The sequence below is a fragment of the Nelumbo lutea genome, chromosome 2, assembly GCF_056320005.1.
Source record: "Nelumbo lutea isolate HS-2025 chromosome 2, American lotus-T2T, whole genome shotgun sequence".
NCBI lineage: Eukaryota > Viridiplantae > Streptophyta > Magnoliopsida > Proteales > Nelumbonaceae > Nelumbo > Nelumbo lutea.
Window position 1 is genome coordinate 63,916,416 of NC_142685.1, and position 24,688 is coordinate 63,941,103.

At 37.8% G+C, this 24,688-nt stretch overlaps 1 protein-coding gene across 5 annotated transcripts; it reads right to left on the bottom strand.

Annotated features, from left to right (window-relative positions):
- Positions 1 to 698: 698 nt before the first annotated feature.
- LOC148871185 (uncharacterized) lies at positions 699 to 23,669 on the bottom strand. Of its 5 annotated transcripts, none has more exons than XM_088967460.1 (4): positions 19,974 to 23,669; positions 11,001 to 11,172; positions 7,913 to 8,063; positions 699 to 1,392 (listed from the first exon to the last, which is right to left on the bottom strand). In XM_088967460.1, exon 1 carries the CDS (start codon positions 23,407 to 23,409, stop codon positions 20,116 to 20,118), a length of 3,294 nt encoding a protein of 1,097 aa, XP_088823586.1. In that variant the 5' UTR covers positions 23,410 to 23,669; the 3' UTR covers positions 699 to 1,392; positions 7,913 to 8,063; positions 11,001 to 11,172; positions 19,974 to 20,115. The 5 variants fall into 5 exon arrangements, with proteins under 5 accessions (XP_088823586.1, XP_088823587.1, XP_088823584.1 ...); XM_088967458.1 differs by lacking the exon at positions 699 to 1,392 and adding an exon at positions 2,863 to 3,630 and having other exon boundaries at positions 19,974 to 23,626; XM_088967457.1 differs by lacking the exon at positions 699 to 1,392 and adding an exon at positions 3,664 to 6,024 and having other exon boundaries at positions 19,974 to 23,626.
- Between the last annotated feature and the right edge of the window lie 1,019 nt (positions 23,670 to 24,688).

Sequence of the window (24,688 nt, forward strand, 5' to 3'; positions counted from 1 at the left end):
CTGAGATTTCCCTCCTATCTCAGTGACGATTACATAGTTTGTCCCTAAAAATGTGGAAAATCACATAGGTACATGAAGCCAATTGTTTCAGCTACATAACATAATCACTTTCTATGAAGGATCACATATCCACCCATCCAATGAGCTTTTCCTTTGGCCTCTATCAAACAAAGTTCATTGTCATTTTAGGTTAAACCTTTCTAACCGGTAAGTGCGGACCCGTCATATCAGGAGCCCCAAGATACTGTAGAAGAGTCTTCCATTTTAGGATAGGTCCCTCTCACTAGTCTATGATGCCTCTATCATCTCATGAAACATCCCACTGAGACCTTTAGAGATACTGTAGAAAAGTCTTCCACCCACCAATTGAACCCATTTTTATGTAATGACAGAAGACCTTTAGAGACATCATCTTATGATATTCCCTATCTCTAGGGGTAAGCATAATTCGGTTAAAACCGAAAAACCGAACTGAAATTTCAGTTTCGGTTTCATCAGTTCGGTCTAATCGATTTTTCGGTCAGGTTTGGTTTTGTTATTTGGTTTTTGAATATTTCGATTTCGGTTTCGGTTAACATATTTGTTGAATCGGTTAACCGAAAAAACTGATTTAGTTTTATAATTATATTTTTAAATATTATTTATGTTATATTTTATAATTTTATATTAATATTTAATTAATGATTATACTTTATACATTGAAGATTGAACACGAACATGTAGTTTCAATTTCCAATCCATAATCATAATGAGCAATAAAGTAAATGTTTGACTGATTTGAGTATTACACACGAAAAGTTTTCGTGGAAAACACTCAAAATAGGAAAACTCTTCATCTTCCTTCAGATCCTTCTACTATTCGTCATCTGTTCTATAGTCACACAGTGCATAGTCCGCTACGCTTCGATGCTTCCAAAGTTCCAATTCTAGACTCCAGAAGTCCAAAGCAGAGACAAAGACCAGACTCTAGAGTCTTCCTAGTCTAGCCCCAGGCACTCTGTAGTCTACACTCAGGGACTTCCGATTACCGCAGACTTAGACTTCCGACTTCCGTTGCGCTCTTCCGGTATTTCGATGCTGAACTGTTGCCGTCGTTCTTCTTTGGTTCTTCATCTTCACTGCCAAGCGCTAGTCATAGGCCTTGCAGGCTTACAACAAAAGTCCAGAGTTTCGGTTGTTGTCGAGTGTCGACTCTGTTCTTCTTCTTCTTCTTCAGAAGTCCAGAGTCCCGGCTGTCGTCGAGTGTCGACTCTATGCCGTCGTTCTTCTTCTTCTACTTCTTCTTCTTCTTCTTCTTCTTCTTCTTCGTCGTCGTCGTCGTCGTCGAGTCGTCGAGTGTCGACTCTATGCTCCAGCTGCCGTTGCATCAATGCATCTTCCTCCAACTCTAGGCTACGGTTCACCACAAAACAAAAATATTTCAGTTCTAACCGAAATAACCAAAAAATAATTTCGATTTTCAAATATTTCAGTTTCGATTTCGATTTATCATATAACTAAATCGGTTTTTAGAATTGTGGTTTTTCGGTTCGGTTTTGAACCAAAAAAACTAAATGCTCACCCATCCCTATCTCATTGCACTTATATTAATCATGCGGGAATGTGTATATCAGTCCCTAGGTCAAATTTAGGTCATACCATAGTGGCTTCTACTGACTTTCCTAAAATCATATTCAAATGGGCCTTTAATGGGCTAGGGTTTCCGTGAAGTTCCTCTTGGAGAGGAAGCTATTTAAGGGACCCATTAGAAAAGGAGATCATGTAATGGTCCATGGGCATCATGGTAATCATGTGGACTCAGTCATGATGATCATAGGGAAACACATAAGTCAATACATAGGCCAAGCATTTATATAGCCTATGAATGAATCACATTCATTCAATACATCACAAACACATGCATAATTGATCCATATTAATTTTAAAACTTGTAAAAACCAAATCCATTTAGATTAACATTTGATTAGCCTATCAATGGATCAAATTATCTAATAGTTTTATCTTGATATATGGGCTAAACTGCAAAATTACTTAAATGGGTTGGTCTTGCTTTAATCTAACATAAAAGGGTTTTTTAAGTATAGGTCGAATTGGTTCATGCAATGAGTCATCAAACCCCTAGCCCAAATCGATTTGGGGTCAATCAAATAGTGATCCAATGGGCTGTGATCAGAGCTCAAAGAACCATATGTTCGTGCCAACAAGATTAGACCAAAACTAGTTCAGATCGACCTAGTGTTTGGTATCCAAAACATTCATCAATCTAGGGGTGAGCATTATTTGGTTAAAACCGGCATACCAAACCCAAATTTTGGTTTCAATTTATTTTGTTCGGTTTTTAGGAATTTCGATTTTCGGTTTTGGTTTTCATAGTTAGAAATTGATTAACAAAAAAAAAATCGAATTAACAGAAATTCATTATATAATATGTAATATATAATATAATATACAATATATAATATTCTATATATTTATTTGTTTTTATATTATATAATGTATTATAATGAAATTCGATTTCATAATACATATTATAGGTTATAATATATAATATTATATTAATTAAATTCAATTTTTAACCGAAAATCGAACCAAAAATTCTAATTTCAGTTATTTCGGTTTTCTTGTAATTTGGTTTCGGTTCAATTTTCATCTTTTTATTTTGGTTTTCAAAATTCAGTTTATTTGATTCAGTTTTTAATCAAATAAACCGAATGCTCACCCCTACATCAATCCATATATGTAATGATCTGAAATTCAATTATCATTTACAATCATATCAATAAATAAATAAACAGATAATCAGAAATAAATGGCTATGGCTGATAGTGTGATGGTCTGAATCCAATTCGGACAAAAACGGTATCCCTATGAAACTGCAATCTACAAATCAATCTCCATTTGCAATTTCTGCCTTCTTTGCAAGCTCCAACGATTTCTCCGATAAAAAAATAGAAAATCCTTAATTTCTATTGCTTACACCAGAAAAACTAATACATTCTTTCTAGAAAAGAAAAATAATTAATTATAGACCAAATAATCAAATTAATGAATTTGGTGTACACCAATCTTGCCACCATCAAGAGTTCAATCTCTATCGCACTTTCAACCCAAGAATTCAATAATCCAAATAGAACAATTCTATAATATATCAGAATATATATAAAAAATTCCAGATCATTGGTCCACTCTAAGAACCAAATTCTCAGAAGTTTCTACTAATTACTCAAATCGACTATATTAGTTCTCGCTGATTTGAGTTTTGGTTCAAATCCGGTTTGGTTCAATCCAAGGGTTGAAACTAGTGCTCTGATACCACTGTGAAAAGAATTATAATCCATCTTATGGATGGATGAACCATGCTAAATTGTTGGGTGAATTTTCAAAAGCTACCTAATCCTTTTGGGAATCGAATTCCCTATGTTTTGAAAAACTGCATTTTTTTTAATCGATCTTGCACTGAACCAAACCAGATTTAAAACCAAACAAAGAGGAAGATATATACCTGATATAGATTCCACAAATATAGATCCCAAGGTGGAAATTCATGCACAAATCAGTCTTAAAACCAACATCCACTGAAGATGATGCAATGTATACCTAAAGCCGATTCAACAACAATTTTCTGCAAAACTGAAATGCAACTGCTTAGATCGAACTAAGGAAGATGAGCCTGATATACCTCTGATTTTTCTTGTAAAAATCAGAGGAAAACTTATCTATATTAGTCCTAGATAGTTGATGTTGAACTAACTAAATCTAGGAGACAAAGAAGAGTAGAGAGAATCAGAAACTACAAAAGTATGAAATTGTGGCTGGCTAGTTCACCCCCCTCCTCTTTTAGAATCTCTTATGGAACTATGTCATAATTAAATTATGAGATAATCCAAATCTAAATCAGATATGGACTCTAATTAGAGATAAACATTTTCTTATAAGAATAGTTGTCATGTGTCAACTTAATTAATCCAAGGTGTTGGATGGCCAACATAGGCCTGATTTGAATGGCATGGAACCCCACAATGACCTCGCGTAAATCCATATGGGTTCAGCCCAACTTCTATGAAAAGGCTTGGCCGAATTCACTACTAAACATAGTGAATCCCTTAGCACATCACTATGGATTCAATATGGGCCCAACATTTACATCTAAATGATAATTAAATTCTTACATCTCATAAAGATCCAATGATAATGGATTTAAATAAGATAAAACTCATCAGATAATCAGCCATGTAATTGTCTCTTACACTTAACCTCTCAACCCATATTAACCAAACATTACTCGACAAAAAAAAAACATCTCCCCTGACTATCAGGTGCAATGTCACACTCTCAACTCGAATGGATCCTAGGATTTAAAACCTTTTGCCAACATTTTTCATAAAACATTAATATATATATAAATAATCAAATTTTAAACACGGTTGAAATTCATTGTCGATAGTTTAGGTTTCCATTAAAGAGAGTGTAAACTCTATCATTCACTTTGTTCAACCAAGGGACCAATCCTATCACTATGATCATTCACTCAGATGAATTCTTAGACTACCACAACATACCCAAGTTGTGACCCTTGATGGATCTCACTAATAAACATATAAAAAATAATCCAATCCAACACCTAGTTGAATATCACAATCAAGTTTAGGGTAATGTATAACTTTCCACTTTTTTCCATCAATCACTAAGGTTCAAGGCATAATTATCGATGTTAATGTTCAAATTTGAATCTCAATTAATAACTATCAACACCTCTTTTATTTACACAACAAAGGAGAGATGAATAGGATGGATTGTTTTAGGAAAGCGATCACATTTTTTGGAAAGGCACAGGGATTTCATAAATGTTATGTTGTAGGGATTGTCATACTTGATGAAGCTAACAAAGAGGTGATAAAGGGAGATTGTTGTAAGAGACTAAAATGTTATGTACAGGAGGATGAACTAATATGCTTAATGGGCTCCAGCTTTCATCTTTCTACCATGTAGACATTTGATGCTTAATTTCTTTTGGCAGAAGTTGGCCCAAAGAAAATACAAGACTTGATTAGGGTTCCTCAGTTCCTTGGTTGACTAGAGAAAATGTTGCTAGCCACCTGCTAGTATATATTTTTCTATACATCATCTTCTAAGTATCAACTTGAAGGTGTCTTTGGCTCTGCTTAACACATTATAGTTTTTGCACAGAATCATAGACTACAAATTTCCTTTTCAGCTTCAAGATTGGAACTTACTGGGCCTTAAACTAGTTCTGATGTTTACATGGCCATAACTTTATATAGTTAATATGGATATGGTAAACATAGGAGCCTGAGACACCAGGACTTCAGTACAAATAATAAAATGTTAGATAAAAATATAATCCACACAGAACTCATGTCTATCTTTCAATTTTTTTTACTTTAGATCTTAAACTGCTGCATCCCAAAAACCAGTCAATAGATAAAAATATAATCCACAAAAGTAGTAATACCCAGCCCTTCTACATCCTTAGAATTAAGCCTGTGTACTGAATATGGAAGCAATCATGTTAGAGATATTTCCATGAAGGACAAGGAATTAACTTGTTGTCTGTTCGAGCTGATAAGGATGTAGCAATTAACTTGGTACATGCCCACTGCTACCGGTTCATCACCTATGAGAAATCAAAGCTTTGACCAGATTTACATAAACAACTGGGACTCTCTCCAACCAAGCATAATTCTAAGACGTGGATCATTTTTAGCGTCTTCTCATGAGGATTTGGAACGCTATTCACTCCAAGAATGGTTACCAAGAATGTAGTAAAGAAAGCTGATATGTATATATATTCCCACATGTAGTGAAGATTTCACCCAATTACAATTACAGGTTAAGAATTACTTCTTATGCTTCGATATGAAATGTTTCCCACACTAGAACCAGTCTTTTGGGTCTAAAGTTTTGCTCATTCAAAGGACAAGTGTGCAATGAACCCGTGGAGTAGGGCCTGTAGCTATAGGCCCTGATAACTGATTACGCATTCACTCTTGGTCATTGACCACACTGTTAAGGTTAAAAAAAGTAAATAAATAAGCACAAGAAGGAAATATAGATACGTGACATATGTCCTTTTCTAGAATATAAACAATAAGAGGGTTTAATTTGACAAAAGGAAATGTAGATGCGTCATTTTCTGGACAAAATTGCTTGAATTCGAGCTTGAATAGGCTCAGCTCATTGTCGAGCTCGAGCTGAATCAAACCTCGAGCATATGAGTTCTTCAGTCGAGCCAAATTCGAGCTTGAATTTATAGTTCGAATCAAGCTCGAGCCCGAATTCAAGCCTTGTAGTTTTCTTCTAAGCTGAGCTCGAATACTCAAATATTCAGCTCGTCTCGGCTCGAATCCACCCCTAGTCTCATTTATGGCAAAATCAATTGATAGGGGATGCATAAAGATTAGGAGAAAACTGAGAGGTTTCAGTATTTGTTAGAAGCCACAGGGGAAATTCAAGGCTTCTAACTAATTATAAACTGAGCTTTAACTATCTTTGCAACAACTTCAAAGGAAACTACCGAATAGGCCACAGACATTATCTTTAAAATCTTGTTAGTTATCCAATAACACAATTCTTGCAGCTTTTCATTACCAAAGACCTGCAATAACCAACTTAATGATCAGCAAATAATTGTTCAATGAAGCTGTCTATGGTATGGTTCAATGAAAGGATCATATACACGTTGGTAAGCAGGTCACTGACGGTCTGTTTATGGTGATCTGGAGATATCAAAGTCCCTATCCTTGGGACTGATTAAAGAAAGGCAAAAGGCAAGGAAGACAATCGAAGCTGGAGATAAAAGTCCCCCATTCTAATCATTCTTTTCCATGCTTGCTGAGCCTAAGTTATGCACTAGATAGCCCTTCGAAAGTAGATTAAAAGTCCAGGCTAGTATTCTGTTTATGTACCTCAAATAATAGAGGACTCCTACCCTATGATGAAGTTTTTTTTTTTATTTTGTGAAAAACCTTATGAGGATAATGCATAACAACATTCACACCGCATTGATCTTCTCAGGTATTGGACTACAACAAAAGAAAAAGAGCTAAAGAACCGGAAAAAATTAAAAGCAGGCACCTGATTTTACTTGTTACTCATGAAGAAAATAACTTGTTTTTTGTTGTATTAACATATTCAAAACAGTTGCAGTAGTGGTTTTCTACCAAATGAAAAGGCACAAAAATGAATTAGAGAATTCAGTGTGCAGACGTGCCTGGTAATACCTTCATCCAGAATATTCTTACGAAGATCCAGAGGATCTAGAAACATTTGATGTCCAAGGCACTGGTTTCAAAACCGGACCGGACCAGACAGTCGGACTGGAAAAACCGGGAACCGGTCACCGGTTCCGTTTTCCTCCAAAACCGCTTTTCCCCCAAAACCGTTGATTTTGGTCAGCAAACCGCTGAACCGGCCGGTTAACCGTTCAAACGGTTTTGACCGCTTTCCAATTTTTTAATTTTTTTTTATTTTTTTTACAGAACGGGCCGGCCATTCAGGTCGAACGGTCGGACCGTTCGAACCGGTAACCGGACCCCTGACCAGTTCGTTTTTAAAAACCATGGTCCAAGGTTTCACAATTGCAGAGGAAAGTCTCAATTAAAATGGGCAACACTTCAATGGAGTTCTGATTCAATCCCACCATCCCTGCAGTTTCAATTGTTCCCTGAAAGAAACAGCCTGACCATATAGCACCTAATTTTTAATGCTCACAGATTGCACAACTTCTGTACTTAATACACCGCAAGCTCATGGGCCACAAGAACCATGGCTTGGTTCCACAGCCCAAAAACCTTTCTTCCTTCCAAGAGCCATCAATACTCTGGAATTAAAAAGAGGTGAAAGAAGAACTTGAGACATTGCATTACTAATCTTAGCTTTTCAGTGAACTTACCCAACATAAAGTAGCTGCCACCTCCACTTCTTTGGTCCATGCATGAGAAAGACCAGCAATAATTCCTTTCATGTAAGGGAATAACTACTAATTTCTCAAGAAAATCACATGGCATGCCTTGGAGCTTCACAGCTGTTACATATGAATTTACCTGGTAATAGAAATGCAAACATAGATTAAGAAACAAAGTATCAATTTATTCATTGATGATTACAATAAAAAAGAAATTAATTTGATAGTCCATAGTTGGCACATTCAAATAGAAGAAGCATTATTTTGATATAACATAATCCAGTGTCCAGATATGCTCAATGAATTAATCGGATGCATGGTATTTACCTAACCAAACAAAAATTATCATACTTGTTAAGCATCCTCAAGCTAGTTGTGTGAAATGAATCCATCATGTTTGTGCTAAAAGGAGTCATTGATTCAGGGTAGAAGAAACAGAAGGATATACAAAACATGCAAGTGCTCACACATGCAGTCACATGAGCACACACACGTACTCATAGATAAATACCTAACCATATCTTCTATCACTTACTGATTTGAGAAAACAGAGACAGATGAAAAGAATGGTGACAATTGGAAGAAAGGAGGGTTAAACTGGCTATAGAATTTTATGGATTTACTAGTACATTAGTGTGAGGAAAGCATCACCACTATAATCATAAACGGAAGTGATTCCATACCAGGAATTGGATCAACTCCTTGGGAGAATAAATAAAGAAGCAGATCCATTCATGGGGTAATCACCATCCTGAGACAAAAAGGGAAAAAAAAATCTTTGAGAAATAACAGAGGAAATTGACAGTTCCGTTGTAGAGGTGGGTTGTGTGTTCTGTACTTTGTTTCTGCTTTAGCAGGTGTTTTGATTTTCTTTATTTAGTTGGATTTTGAGGGGCTGGTGTTAAAGTTTGGTCTAGAAAGTGGATGTTTGGAGGTTGGCATTTTGGCTGTCATTAGTAGTGTTGAGTTTTTTAGGTTGTTTTGGTTGGCTGTTGGTGCCTGGACCACAAAGCTCATATACTACTTGTATACATTTTTCTTTCAATCAAGTATCTTTATTTTTACCACAAAAAAAATTCAAGATTTTGTGTCTGAAAATTGATAATTTTCAAATGCAGTGGGAATAAATGATTTTTGACTTTAATGTAAAGAGGAGCAGACAACAACACATGGATATGGTTTACATGGTTCTAACGAATCAAACCAATGTTCAGAGAACCAGATCAGTCATAGAACTGGAGAAGGGAGAGGTTCATGGGTTAGAGGTTAACCCGGGGACGAAACATGATGATGTGGCATATATGTATATATATTACGGGTTATATAAATACTATACATAATATACTTTATAACTTTTAATATACTTAAATATGGTGGATGGATGGCAAATTCTTTAATTTTTAGAGCAAATGACCAAGGTTCAAGTCTCTTAATTTACATTTTCTTTAAAATATGTATGTAACAAAGTACTATATACAATAAAAAGATTAAATAGCATAAGTAAAGAGGTGGATTAGTGGTAATTAAGCAACATATGAAAAATAAGAGCTTATGGGTTCAAGTCTTGTCACATTCATTTTAGAATTTCAATTACTTAGTGACCCAGGCAATCTCATGAAACCGGGACAGGTTCACTGGGTTTTTAGACATTACAGTTCTTGGGGTGTGACCGAACCTTCCAAGGCCCTAGTCATGGTTCAACCAGTCCGACCGGCCGGTCTGGTCCAGTTTTCTAAACACTAGTTCTAACTTTAGTTATTTAAAGCCACTGCATAAGAGCCTGTGGCCTTGAATTTTTGACATATTACAATAAACATTACCTTATCTATCAAAAAAATAACTTCAGATAGAAATGGTTTCAAGAAGTGGTCAGACTGGAAAATGGGAACTTATCAAACGGCAACAGTGGAAAAAAAAAAATGTGTAGTGAGAAAAGAGACTAAAAAATTTTCGTTTTTATATACAAAATGATAGATAATAAAACAATTAACAATGGCTAACAATTTATAATGCAACCAATATTTTAGAGCTTTAACAATGGCACCAAGATCCTCAGACTTCGAAGGCCCTATACCACCACTATCTAATACAAAAAGCTCAAACTTGGACCAGTCACTACAAGAAAAGTTCATTCTCTTCATAGTTATCGAAGCCAGATCTACTAGGCAGGTCAGCTGGTAACCAAGAATCAACTTTTCCAGGTCAGTTCAAATTTTGGATCAAAGTACACCAAAATGGTTGAAATCAGAAGAACCAATCATTATGTGTCAGTCAATAGTTTTATGGGCCAACCACTAACTTGGTCTAAGAAATGGAAAATGCTAGGCAGGTCTCCAGCATCCAAACCACTCAAAACAGTTCCTGAGATCAGAATATATAGCATACTAATCGCAATGAAATAACTTTTGTAGTTCAGATGCCAGGACTCACGTCCTTATATAAGCTTTCACGTAATACATTTGATTAAAGTAAAAAAAAAAAAAAAAAGCATCTGACCAATTATTTTCTGGCAGAGTTTTACAACTTCAATCTGCAAAAGGCATATGGCCAATTGCATAGTTGCCTTTAGAAGAAGAAATCATTTCTTAACAGAGAAGAGAAAAAAGAGAAAGGAAGTAAGAGTAAAGAAAACAAAAATCAAAACGTTGAAGCAGAAGAATCAACTTTAAAATAAACTAGTGTAAGAGCACATTCTATGCACGTGAGCAAGATAAAAGGGTAAAAGCAGTACTTTACCTTTTCAAAAACAATACTAATAAAAGGGTAAAAACAAAAAACTTAAATATATAATACAACTGTGGTTTAGCTTTTAGGGTCTACACAGAAACCAAGACAAATATCTGCATTATATAGCATAGATATTTTCACCATAAACTACAAATAACTTGATTTGACAAGAACTAACTTGGTAAGAGAAGCAAAAGGTCTTAAAAACCAACAACAAATTATCCAGAATCTTAACTTCCATATTCCTGAAACTAATTAATAAAAGAAAATTGGAATTTGATAAATATACCACCACACTAACAGCTTATATACATGCACATGCAAATAGATGGATGAAGTTCTCCATCACCTAGCAGACTTGTTGAGAACCAATCCAGTAGATTTGTTCACTGAAGTACTCCCACCCAAAATGTGAAATTCCACATCCAAGATACTAAGAATCCGCTCTTAGTCTCAAGAGATATTAAGCTGGGACTTGCTGAAAATCTTACTTGGACGCTGATAAGCATGTTTGTGCACCACTGTCATACATATATATCGGATATCAATGATGAGGACACCAAGAAACTGAATACTGCTTATTTAATTAAGAAAAAATCAAGAAATATGGCATGGCTTCTGAACTCAAAAATTTCAGATTGTGATTGGTAAGTCAAAAGCATTCAAACCCTTAGACCAAATATATTCTGATAAAGGCAAAATTTACGAGATGTAGAAGTTGGTGAGGTTGCTGATTTCCTTCAATCCCCTAAGGAAGGTTTAAACCATAGTTGTCAAGGCATATAGGCAATTCTATTTGACAGTGGAGCACCTAGTTGCCTATCACCTAGGCGGGCACCAATATGTCACCTAGGCAATAAAACTTTACATAGGTTAGTTCCCTAGTTTTGTAGGCCAATCAGCATGCATATAAATTGAAAAATAACAACTCTCTTTATTAAGAACATTTAGTTTCCTCCTAAAACATGGCAACTCATCATATCTAAAATGCAAGGTTGCCAATAAGTTAGAAAGGCTCATGAGAGACTTTCTGTGGGAACCGGGTGACTCAAAAAAGGACCATTTAGTGAAGTGGGAAGTAATTTTTAGGAAAAAGGAAGCAGGGGGTCTAGGCATTGGCAATATCAGATTAGGAAATGTAGCTTTGTTAGGAAAGTGGTTGTGGAGATTTCCTTTGGAGCAGGACAGTTTGTGGCACTTGGTGGTGGAAAGTATTCATGGGATGGTAGCTAATGAATGGGATGCTGGCATTGACCCTAGGGCTTCTCATTTATCCCCTTGGAAAGCAATTGTTGGTGTCTTGCCTTCCTTTCAGTCTTTCATCAGATTTGATCTGTGCTTAGGTAATAAAATTCTGTTTTGGGAGGACCTTTGGCTTGGGAACACTCCCCTTAAGGATAGATTCCCAGTATTCTCTTTCCCTAAATAAATTCAACACCATCTCCTCACTTCGTGTGCCTGAGGGGACTTCGGGTTTGAGAAGAGGGTTGAGGGATTCAGAATTGACTTCTGCAGATGAGTTGTTCACTGCGTTGAGTTCAGTTTTCCTAGATCTTTCCTGCCCGGACAGTAGAATTCGGAGAGAGTCTTCTTTAGGGACTTTCTCTTGTTCATCTTTTTTCAACGCCTTAGCTCAGTCTTCTATTGTGTATGTCTCCTTTCCTGCTAAAGAAGTTTGGCATTCTCCTGTGCCACCAAAGGTTAGGGCTTTTTGCTCGGAAGTGGCTCTTCAAAACATCAATACTATGGATGTACTTCAAAGAAAAAGGCCAGACTGGTGCCTTTCCCCACATGTCTATTACCTTTGCTTAAGAAATGGTGAGACGGCAACTCATCTTTTGATTTCTTGTCCTTTTGCTTCTTATTTTTGGGATTGGTTCTCTTCATTGTTTGGTTGCAGATGGAATCCCCCCTCGGGTGTGTTGAACCTTTTTTACTCTAGTTTCTTCCAACAACCAAGGAAAAGAGGTAGGTAATGTGCTGGATAACAAGAGCAACCATCCTTTGGTCAATTTGGGAAGAGAGAAACAATTCGTAGGGCAAGAAAAATCCAAGGAAGCACTTGTTGAGGTTGTCACCATCAAGGTTATGCATTGGCTGAAAGTACATCATCTCTTCAAGGACTTCTCCTCAACTCACTTAATTAGAAATTGGAGTGTTATAGCTGCATCCTCTCCTTCCTCCCCTGTGGTACAAGAATGTTGGGTACCACCGCCTCAGTTCAGGGTGAAGCTAAACTTTGATGGAAGCTCCTTGGGTAATCCAGGTCAGTCAGGAGTTGGGGGTGTGTTCAGAAATGAGGAAGGAAAAGTCTTGGCCCTCCACTCGGGCCCAATTGGAGTGGGAGATTCATTAAGGGCAGAAGTAATGGCCTTACTTCAAGGTTTGAGACTGGCAAAACAATGGGAAATGCAGCAATTAGAAGTCCAAGCTGGTAATAGGGTGGATGCAATCTGGAAACTTGGGAGTTTGGTCTCTTAGACAGCCTCTAAGAGAGATTATTAGCTTAGCAAGGGAAAATAGGGTGCATTTTAAATGGGTAAGAAGGTCAGCAAATGGAATGGCTGACACTTTAGATAAGCAAGGAGTTACTAGGGAGGCTTTGTTTTGGGCTTGTTTGTAAGTTTTGATTTTTTCCATCCATTTTGTGGGTGGTAAGTTTGTAATCTTTTCAATTCTCTAATGAAAGTTACCGTTTCCTATCAAAAATATTATATTTAGAATTTATTAATTTCAACATTTTCAAAAATAACACTACAACATAATAAGAATTTTATAGAGCATTTTCATATCAATTGGAAACTAAAGAAGGCTAGAATTTTATACATTAAAAAGTTAAGATAGAGTAAGGAAAAAGAGAAAAAGAAAATAGGGGTAGAGCCACTGTTTTATTTAATGTGTGTGCATATGAAAGAGAGAGAGAGAGAGAGAGAGAGAGAGTAGCTGAAGAAAAAAAGAAGAAACCACTTTTAACCATCCCATCTTTCTTTCTATTTCTCTTTTCAAAACCCTTGGATCATTTCAATTCAATAGTAAAACCTTAAAATGAAGCATAAGTGATAAATATAATCATCATCATATAAGCCTTATCCCAATTATTTAGCGTGCTACATGAATCCTGCTTCCCCATTCCGTTCTGTTTAGTGCCATATCCACATGAAAAGACAACTCAGGATCTATGAATGTAAGACTTAGGCAAAAGTTTTATGCCAGCTTCCAACTTGACAGAACCCTACTCTTTTATCCGGGCTTGAGACCGGCGGGCAGTGTAAGACAAGCTCACACAAGTGGAGTTAAGTATCAACAAGATACTGCTAAGATGCAGCCATTAAGACACTTGCCTTGTGATTTTTGTCACCTAGGGAAGCACCTTATCACCTAGATGGGTGCCTTTTTGATATAAGTCAAGGCATTCAGGCTAGGAAAGCACCTAGTTGCTTATAGGACTGTTCACAAGATGTTATAAACCGGCCAATCCGGACCAATCTAACCCAAGATGTTCAGTTTCTAAAGTGGTTTGGTCAGCCTTGGTTTAGAAAATGGAAGAACCCAATGACTCAATTCGGTCGCATTTATGCCTTTTGTTAGCTGACTTGAAACCAACCTGAACCAACACACATATATGCCTTATTGCCTTTTGTAAGTACATATGATGCATTGATGCATTTTGTCTCTTTTTTATCGTTTGACAACTGCTACTCTCCATATTCTGTCATCTCACCCATCTCTCCCTTCACTCCTTTTTAACTAAAACCAACTCCTTTTCAACAATAAGTTGGTCATGACTCATGACTTGGTGGTAATAGTGGTTGTTGTTTACACAACAACTAAAACCAACTCCTTTTTAACAAAAACAAACTCCTTTACATGCATATTATTTTTACAAGGAGAATAAAAAGTAATTAATCACTTGGAGCCATTATGTCCAGGTTTCAGGTTTGACCAAACCACATAGATTTAAATCGGTTGGACCAACTTGAACCATCTAATTGGATTTATATTTGGTTTAATCACATCAAGAGTGGTCGAACTGTTTGGATTTGGACCACACCAGTTGGTCCAAACTAGACCGGTCCAGTCATGTGTTGGTTTGACTCGGGCCAGCCAAATCAAGTCAGGCACGAGTTCATATTTAAGACTGAGCCAACCGAGCCGAACCGGATCAAGAAGGGCCAACCATGTCATCTAGACCTAGGTCAGGTTGGTTCAGGCAAACCAGCAAAAAATGGGTTGGGTCTAAACTGCTTGGATTCGGATGGACCGGTCAACCCAAACTGGATCGAACTGAGGCATTTGTATCCAAATCAGGTCGGGTTGAGTCTGAGCAGTATGAATTTGGATCGCCCCAATTGACTCAATCCGGGTCAATTTGAGCCAAGCTGCCCAACCCAACCAAATCGAGATGGGTCAAGCATGCCATCTAGACTCAAATCAAAGTTGGTCTGGCCTAAACAAGTCCAAATTGGGTCAGGTCGGGGTGCCCCGAACGATCTGATTAAAAGTTGGATCTGGTCGACCCAAATCAGGTCAGTCTAGATTGCTAAGTCGTTTGGGTTGATTCAGGTTGGGTACAGTTAGGCCATTCACTCCAAAATCAAATCAAACCAAATCGGGCCATTTGACTTAATTTGGATTCATGTCAGTTTGGGTGAACTGTGTCGACTCAAACCAAAACTAATTTTAGTCAATAATTAACAGAAAGTTAATACATTAATTATAAATTGTTTCACTCAAATGAAGAAAATTAAAGAAAAATGGCCAAGGAATTCACACTTGTATCATTAGTGGTTAACCCAATGGATATCCACAACCTGACCCGATCCAACCCATTTAAATTGATCCAATGGGTGATTCAACCCATTTCCAACCCACTAAGTAAATGGGCAGGTTGGGTAGGCTTAATGGGTTGGGTGAGATATTTTTTGTTTTGGAAAAAGGTAAAGTAATTTATTCAGAATATAAAGAAAGATACAACAAGGCCCAAACCACTAATTCTGCCTGGGCCCAAAACAGATTACAAATTCATCCATGCTTTAGAACAAAACAAAAGAGATACATTCTGGTTTTTAAATTCCTCATTCACCGACAAGCAGGAACATATCTTGCCCACAACTCTCTGCACAACTTCATCCGGACTTTTGAATTGACCACAGAAGATTCTGTTATTTCTTTCAGTCCAAATGAACCAAAGCACAGCTTGCGGAATGGTATTCCAAACAATCTTTCCTTTCTTACTGTGACCCTCAATTCTCCAACACATCAGCAGCTCCTTCACAGATTTGGGCATAGACCAGCTAATCTCCAAAACCTTGAGAAAATGTCCCAGACTAAAGAAGAAACCAGACAATGGATACACAAATGCTCTGTAGATTCTGCAAGATTTCCACACAAAACACAAGAGAGATCCAGAATCTAAATACCACGTCTCTCCAGGTTAATCTTAGTCAGACATTTATCAAGAGCCATTGTCCAGACTAGAAAATTGATCTTGGAGGGACTAATTGGATTTCAAACCTGCCTGGCTAAGTTCTCCTGCCCTGATCTGCACAACTTAAGAAACAGGGGATTTAACTGAGAAGATACCATCTGCATTCCATTCCAAGACCATTCATCCTCTAAACTAATATCAATCCTCTAGTTTTGAAGGAGCCCCAACAGCACCGCATACTCTTCCACTTCCCAATCAAACAAGCTTCTACACAGAAGAGTCCAAATGGTGGAATCACCTAAGATGCTTACATTATCAGCAATTGAAGTGTTTTGATTCACAAAAATTTGAAACAGTAGGGGAAAAGCATCAGACAAGGAACCCTCTAAACACTAGGGATCCTTCCAAATTTTGATTTTGTCCCCCTTACCAACCTTAAATCTGATCCCATTCAGGAAATCATATGCTTTCTCAATATCAAGTTTAAAAATTACACCTGGGGTTCCCTCTCTTCTTCTAGAATCAATTAACTCATTGGCAATTAAAATTGAGTCTACCATCTGCCTCCCTAGCACAAAAGCACTATGGTTATTGGAGATTATAACACCCCTTTCATTCTTTCTGCCAAGACTTTAGCCAAAATTTTGTAAAAACTGTGCAGGAGGCTCATTGGCCTAAAATCCTTAATGTTCACAGCCCCCTCAATTTTTGGAATGAGGGTTATAAATGTAGCATTCAAGCTTCTTTGCAGAGAGACATTAGCATGAAACGCTTGGAGCACTTTCATCAAATCTTCTTTCATAAAATTCCAGCATTTCAGATAGAAAAGGTTTGTGAGACCATCCGGCCCAGGCGATTTATCTCCTTCTAATTTCTTAATTGCTGCACTAATTTCCTCTTCTGTAAAAGGTCTTTCAAGCCATATTTTCTGATTTTCATTCAGCTCCTGAAAGGAAGATTAGAAGGAAAGGATCTATGCATCCAGTTTTCCTTGTAGAGCTTTTTATAAAAGGAAGTTGCAACTGATTTAATCTCTGAATCTAAGTCCCCACTCCTATCTTCCCACACCAACTTATTAATAGTTGAAATTCTAGCTCGGAAATTTGCCATTTTGTGAAAGAAATGTGTTTTTATCACCCCCCTTTAACCAAGTGGTCTTAGCTCTTTGTCTCCATTTTATTTCCTCTTTCACAACCAATTTGTCAAAGCTGTTTTTTGCTTGAGATCTTTTCAGCCTAAACTCTTCAGAAATTGGACACATCTCTTCAGCTCTATCAATTTCTTCAATGATACCCAATAAAGCTTTCTTTTCAATCCCCAAATTTAATTTTTTCTCCAAGCTCCAAATTTTTAATCTTCTTTTGATAGCAGCTAGTTTTTTTTGCCAAGATAAAAGAGCTTGATCCCTCCACCTGAATATCTTCCTACACAGCATTCATCAATGGAATAAGATCGTCTTCCTCATACCAAGTATTTTCAAATTTAAAAGGAGCTTTGATTTTCTCCCAATGCCCACAAATTAGTTGGATAAGACTGTGATCTGAAACAGGTCTGGGAAGGGTGATTTGCCTAAAGTCCGGAAAGACATCATCCCAGTTTGAAGATACCATGAACCTGTCCAACCTCACAAGGGTGGAGTTTCCTTGATTATTTGTCCAGGTGAATCTGTTACTATGAACAGGGATGTCCATAAGTTCCATATTATTGATAAAATCTGCAAGCCGCCTCAACGACCCAATTCTTCCATTCCTTGTATTCTTCTCTTCCACCAATAAAGTTACATTAAATTCACCACCAATGACCCAAGTATACCCAAGTATAGGCCAAAGAGCCTCTCATATCTGATAACTCCTAGAAGCCCACCCTGAGATTTGAGACTGTTGGACCATACACATTTGTGATTTGAATAATATTACCATCTTGAAGCTTCATGACTAAAGAAATTGAGAAATTCCCAATGCTACAAGAAATCAAGCTACATAAAGAGGGATTCCAAAGACATAAAAGGCCCCCTGCACTCCCAGTGGCTACCTTTGCCTTCCATCTAACCTGTCCTTCTCCCCAAACACTTCGAATAATACCAGCATCTATTTTCTCCACTTTTGTTTCTTGAAGCAGTACAATTTTCGATTCCGACATCTTTAGAGAATCGCAAACCACCATTCTTCTTTTCCCCGACCCCAAGCCTCATACATTACAAGATAAAATTCTTAAATCCATAGAAAGAAGAATTAGAAAAAGCAAACACCCCCCACCTCAAATTTTCTTCGACCCCCATCTCAATTTTTCTTCGACCCCCTTACAACCCCTTCGCTGCTCCCCACCTTATCATTCAGGCCCCAAGTAAGACGCATCATTTCCCTATTCCTCTAGGAATTTGTCCCACCTTTTTTTGCCGCCATTTTTCCCCTCTCCATAAGAATTCTTTGTTCAATCTCTTCCAAAAACTTTACTGTTTCTGCTTCCATACCCTCCATCAAAACCCCTAGAAAATTCCCCAAACCTAATAGCTTAGATGTAACCCAAGAGTAAGAATGAGTAGAGTTGTTACTCGACTTACCTTCCTGATTTGTCACGAGGTTTGTTTTGTCCTTAATTTCTTTCTAATGATTGATTGTCTTCACTTTGTTTCATCACAACAGGGCTTTTCTCTCTTTCCTCCGGCATTTTGGGTTGTTCAAGATTGTCAGTTAGATTTTCATTTTGATCCTCTAACTCCAACACTGCTAGTTGCGTCACCTCCAACAGCTTAGCATTCACAAGCACCAAGGAAAGGGAGGTTTGTTGCTGCCGCCGATGATCATCCTTCTTCGAACTCACTAGCCCAGAATGACGAGATAGGGATGTCACCCTGGCCTGGCTGACACCTCGGTTCTCAACATCAAGAGACTGAGAACACAGATACACTGAAGTCTCGAGCTCTCTCCACTCAGTTTGCATAGAAGATTGGCTGAGCCACCCCGGCTCCAACCAAACAGGGCTGCACTGTATCTGCCTGCCATTGGACCACCTAGGATCACTGGCTGATTTGGTAAGTTTATTTCTTCTAAAGTCCTGAGTGGGTCGGGTATTTGGGTTATTTTGACCCGGGTCGAGGTCCTAGATCCGTTTCGGGAAAGTCACACCAACACAATCCCCAAACTCTGAAGGCTGTCTAGCCTCATTGAACTTACTCAACGAATCTCCTCCATGGGTGCCACAGGTTGGGAGAGAAATTGCTACCCCTATCTATGAGACTAGGAGAGAAGACTGAAGAGACAGCATAGTTATTCATCAAGAATAGTGATTGACACTGCAACTAGCTGATTGCAATTGGTCATAAGTGTAGGGAGCATAATTAGAGGTCGGGCCCACTTATTTAGGATTGACCTTTTTAAGCTGCAAGCATTCATTTTGGTTTGCATTAATTAAAACTGATTAAACCAACGTCACGCAAAATGAAAAACTGAGGTCGGTTTTCCCTCCTTGTTGGTTGGTTTCAGTTGACCTCAAAGTCAACCCAACTTTTCAGTTTGTTTGACAAATTAAATGCAACCGAACCGAACCAACCAATGAACAGCCCTAGTCAACTAGGTGATGCCAATGACAACTATGATTTAAACTTTAGGAACATCAAAAGAGAAATTATTTAATGGTGAAGTATTTAATAAGTTATAAACATGTAATCAAAAGGCTTTTATTACTCTCTTACGAATACACATAAGTAGTGTTCATCATGCCTCTTGGAGATGGTTTGTCTAGCACAAAAACAACTAGCAGTCTTCGCAAAAAAAAAAAAAAACAAAAAACAAAAAAAAACAAAAAAAAAACAAAATTTATCACAATGTAGCAGTTTAAATTATGGATACACTTCATGGTGAAAGGTAATAAGTACAAAGTGAACAGGCAACACACCTTTCGTGGGCAATACAAACTCCGTGGCAGGAAGACCCCTGCTATGGGTTTTGACCACAATTGCTTGCACCAGCTGAAAGACCACATCAGGAACTCTTATTTCCCAAACGGATCTTAATGAGATAAATACTCTGCCACAAAATTAACCAGACACTTCAACATCTTCCAACATTTGAACATCATGAATTGGTTTATTTCGCAAATGACTCCTCTGAAGCATCTGGACTGCTTGAACAATCAAGCTATAAGAGCCTTTCTCAGGCAGAAATCCCCTCTGAACACATCTACGACGAAGTTCAAATGCATTCTTTACCAGACCATTCCTGCATAGCTCATCAATTAGAATTTTGTAAGCACAAGTAGAAGGAAACACTCCCTTGTCCAACATTTCCTTGAAAATTATCTCTGCCTTTACTACATTTCCTTGATTGCATAGTCCACAAATCAGGAAACTGGATGACTGAGAGTCCAGTTCCAATCCCGGGTTAATCATTTGGTCCAGAACCCAAAGGGCACAGTCAATCCTCCCCTTCTTGCAGAACTTACTGACAACAACGTTAAATGTGCTTGAATTGGAAGAGTTTCCCTTCCAGAGCATTGTCATAAATTTTTGACTTTCCTGGAGCATATTTCTACTATGAAGTCTAGTTAGAATCTCAATACAAGTGTCGGCATCAATATTCAAGCCATCCGCAACCAGTTGCTCGCAGAATGTCAAAGCATCATGGATCCGCTCTTCATGGCAGCACCCACTAATAAGCATTTTGTATGTAAAAAAACTAGGAGAAAACCCCTGGTCCTTCATTTCAAAGAAAATAGTTTCAGCCTCTGATATATGTCGCTCCTTGCAAAGTGCCTTGATCAAGGATGAATACACAACATCATCAAAAGTCAGACTTGATCTCTTCATCTCCTCCTTCAGTTTTAATGCCTCCTCCAGTTTTCCATCTCTACAGTAGCCATTTAACAGTGCAGTGTAAGAAATTGAATCTGGGGTGATACCCCTTTCCATCATTACAGAAAGCATGTGCAAAGCCTTATCTGTCCTCGAATTGTGACAAAGTCCATTTAAGAGAATGTTATATGTCACCAAGTCAGGGTTAACATTCCTTTCAGACATCTCCTCAAAGAGTAAAATGGCCTCATCAATGGGCCGTTTCTTGCAATATCCATCCATCAGAATGTTATACATGATGCAGGCATCATGTGGTATTTCCTTCTCAATCAACTGCTTAAATATTTCTTTGGCTTTGTCAAGATCTCCACCCTTGCAAAATCCATAAACCAAAGAGCCATAGGTCAGTGCACTAGGTGAAAAACCAACCAGCTCCATCTCCTCTATCAGTTTAGAAGCTCGGTTCATATCACCCTCTCTACAGTAACCATCTACAAGAATATTATAAGAAATCTGGTCAGGGCCCACTGCCCTTCTGATCATATGGGCAAATACTTCCCTCAATTTCCCAACTTGATGATTTCTACAGAAACCACTCATCAAAGTGTTGTAAGTGACCAAGTCTGGAGTAATGTTCTTAAGCAACATTTCATCAAGAACCAGAAAAGCAGCATCTGTCAATTTTTTCTTGCAATAACCATTGATCAATATGTTGTAACCATATGCATCTAGCTTAATTCCACTGTCAGACATCTTCTGAGAAAGTAGTTCTGCCCTTTTAGTATCCCCTTGTTTGCACAAGCCATCCATAACTGTATAGTAAATTGCTTTGTCAATGAAAGCTCCACCAAGTTCTATCTGCTTCAGAATGTTTACAGCTTCCTCTACCAATCCCTGGCTGCACATTCCTTCAATAACAATATTACATGCATAGTTATCCTTGGAAATAAGAGAAGCATATATACCTTGAGAGTCTTGGTTTAGATTAGAACTTGGCGATCTAAATGAATCCATGATAAGACCTTTCCTAAACATTTTTGCAAAGAACTGATGAGCTTCTGCCACCATTTGTTGCTTTAAGAGACCAACTAAAATCTTGGCCCTCATTATTTCACCAGGGCAAAGCCCTTTTTCGTCCATTTTATGACAGAGGTAAAACATTTCTTTAATTTTCCCCTTATTCCAAACAATAGTTAGCAAGGCATCAGACACAACAGTATCCAAACTACCATCACTTAATTGGAATTCCTCCAAAAGCTCTCCCAGTTTTGACACTTCAACTCCACTGCTAAGACCATCGACAAGGTATGAATAAGTAGCAGCATCAGGTCTAATTCCAAAGCTAATCATCTCCACTTCCAGTTTTAATGCTCTGACCCAATTTCCAATTCTACAATGGACCCCGATAAGAAGATTATACAAGACTACATCAGGGACCAAACCATCTATTTTCATTGCTTCTAATATTTCATCTGCTCTCTGGAACATTGATTTCTTACAAAGCCCGCTAATCAAGGAAGAATAGGTAATCTGATCCCGATGGATGCCCACTTGTGCCATCTTATCAAACAACAGTAGCGCTTCTTCTATCAAACCCTCTGCACAATCCCAACTAATCAAAATATTATAAGTACATGAATCAGGTGAGACACCTTTCTTGTCCATCTCCGTGAACAATATCTTGGCTCTTTCAATCTCTCCAATTTTACAAAGCCCATCAATCAATCTATTGTAAACAACAGAATTTGGATTATGTCCAGAATTCCACATCTTCCCTACAAAATCCAATGCCTTATCATACAAACCTGCTTCACAGTATGCAGCGACCACAATACCACAAGTATAAACATCTTCAGCAACACCCAATTGCTTCGTCTCTTCAATAACCCACCAAAAGTCCGTCATCAAACCCGAACGGAGCAATTCCTTCAAAACCACATTAATTGAAAACACCGTCGGCACAATACTGTGCTCCCTCATCAGTGGAAAGATCTGAACCACTTCGGCAATTTTCCTTTGACGAATCAAACATTCTAATAGAATGCTACACACCTTGTTCCTAGAATCCCAATCCAAAAATTCCTTTACGAATTCGAAGAAAACCCAACAAATATCTCCGGAATACTTACCCAAAAACCTATTGAAAATCGACATTGCAGGCCGATAAATCCCCGAAAGGACAAGTATATGTACAATAGTAGCTGTAATGAAAATGGGTTTTTGATGATCAATAGAATCATAAAAACTAAGTGCTATTTTTGGATCCCGAAAAAGAGACAAAAGGGTTTCACGATCTCTACACGACTGTTCAAAATTGTCTTTTAATCCTACTCTTGAAAATGGTTTTTCTGTGAGTAGAACTAGAGGATATTTTTCGGCGATACCGGAAAACTTGCTTACTTGAATTGTAGAAGAGAGATGATTTGCCGGAAAACTGCCTTCTGCCTGAATCTTATCAGAGAACCTGTGAAATGTAAGTGCCGGAAGTCGGCTGCGGGTGCGATGCGCCATTGGCCTAAAACGATGAACACCATGTCCCATTGGCTCCGTTACTGTGCATAACGAAAATGAACTGACGACGATAACTCATTGAGGTAGTCAGGTAGTGGTACTCGCCTTCCCCAAGCTCTACCTTCTTCCGAACGAGGAGACTGCCATGGGGCGGCTGTTCTTAGTTCTTACTTCGCTCGGAAAGAATCAAGGGCCATTTTCACTGAAACCCCCTATGGTTTGTGTATTTTTCAAAGGCAACCTTTGCAAGACACCCTATGGTTCTGATTTTTACAACAACTAACCTGTTTAAGGGCCGGATCGAGCTTTTGCCTCTTTATTAATAAAAAATATCCAGCCCAAGCCTGAGCTCAGCCCTTACGTAAAGCCCAAGCCCGAAGCCTAATTGGACATAAAAATTCAATTCCTAATTATAATATAATTTAATAAATTAATATTATATTAATTTGATAATAATTTAATAAGATTATTTATATATATTATTATTTGTAATAAAATCTGGTCGGATTTGGCCCAAGTCAATTTTATTTGAGAAAGTCCGAGTCCGGCTTAAATCAAGCCTAATGTTTAAAGTTGACCCTGTGCTAGAGCCCACAGACCTATAATTTTGTCTAAACCTCAAAAAGAACGAGCTAATGGAGCTACCTGATCCATGAATAAGTCTATCAATAAGGTTTTTCAACTCATCGTTATGGTCAAACTATTTGAACCGTCACCTTGTCTCATTTTTTGGGTCTAATTTTTCCTAAGACCTGGAAATTGACAAAAAAACCATTCAACTGTCCATTAACCTACTTGACCTGATTACTGAGTGGCGGGTTACAACACATAATGTATTCAAAACTTATGAAGGCCGTAACTTTTGTCGTTAATTGTTTGATTGGGTGATTTTTTTTTTATTTTGGATAATTTTTCAAGATTTATATGTTCTAACGCCAAAAGGACATGAGATTAGCTGCCTATGGAACGCACCCCACAGGCCATCCCATCTGTGCATTGGGAGCATCTACTTATGACAAGCACGGGAGATGTTCCCCAGTGCACGAAAGGGGATAGGCTGTGGGGTGCATTCTGTGGGGAGACCGGATCTGCTCTTCATGTATCGGGAACATCTCCCATACTTATATATTATTAATCATGTGAGATGTTTCCACTGCATGATAAAATGTGCCTGGGAGGTCAGTGTGAAACGTGCTCTGTGAGGAGCAGATCCAATCTCCTCCGTGGGCAGCCAATCCGAAGCCGGCCAAAAGCATTGCCCCTTTTGGCCTCAAATCCAAAATTTTATCTTATTTATAAAAGAAATTAA

What these genes read in the sequence shown, in the direction of transcription:
- LOC148871185 (XM_088967460.1), bottom strand. Translation starts at nt 23,409, where the DNA reads ATGGGACATGGTGTTCATCGTTTTAGGCCAATGGCGCATCGCACCCGC.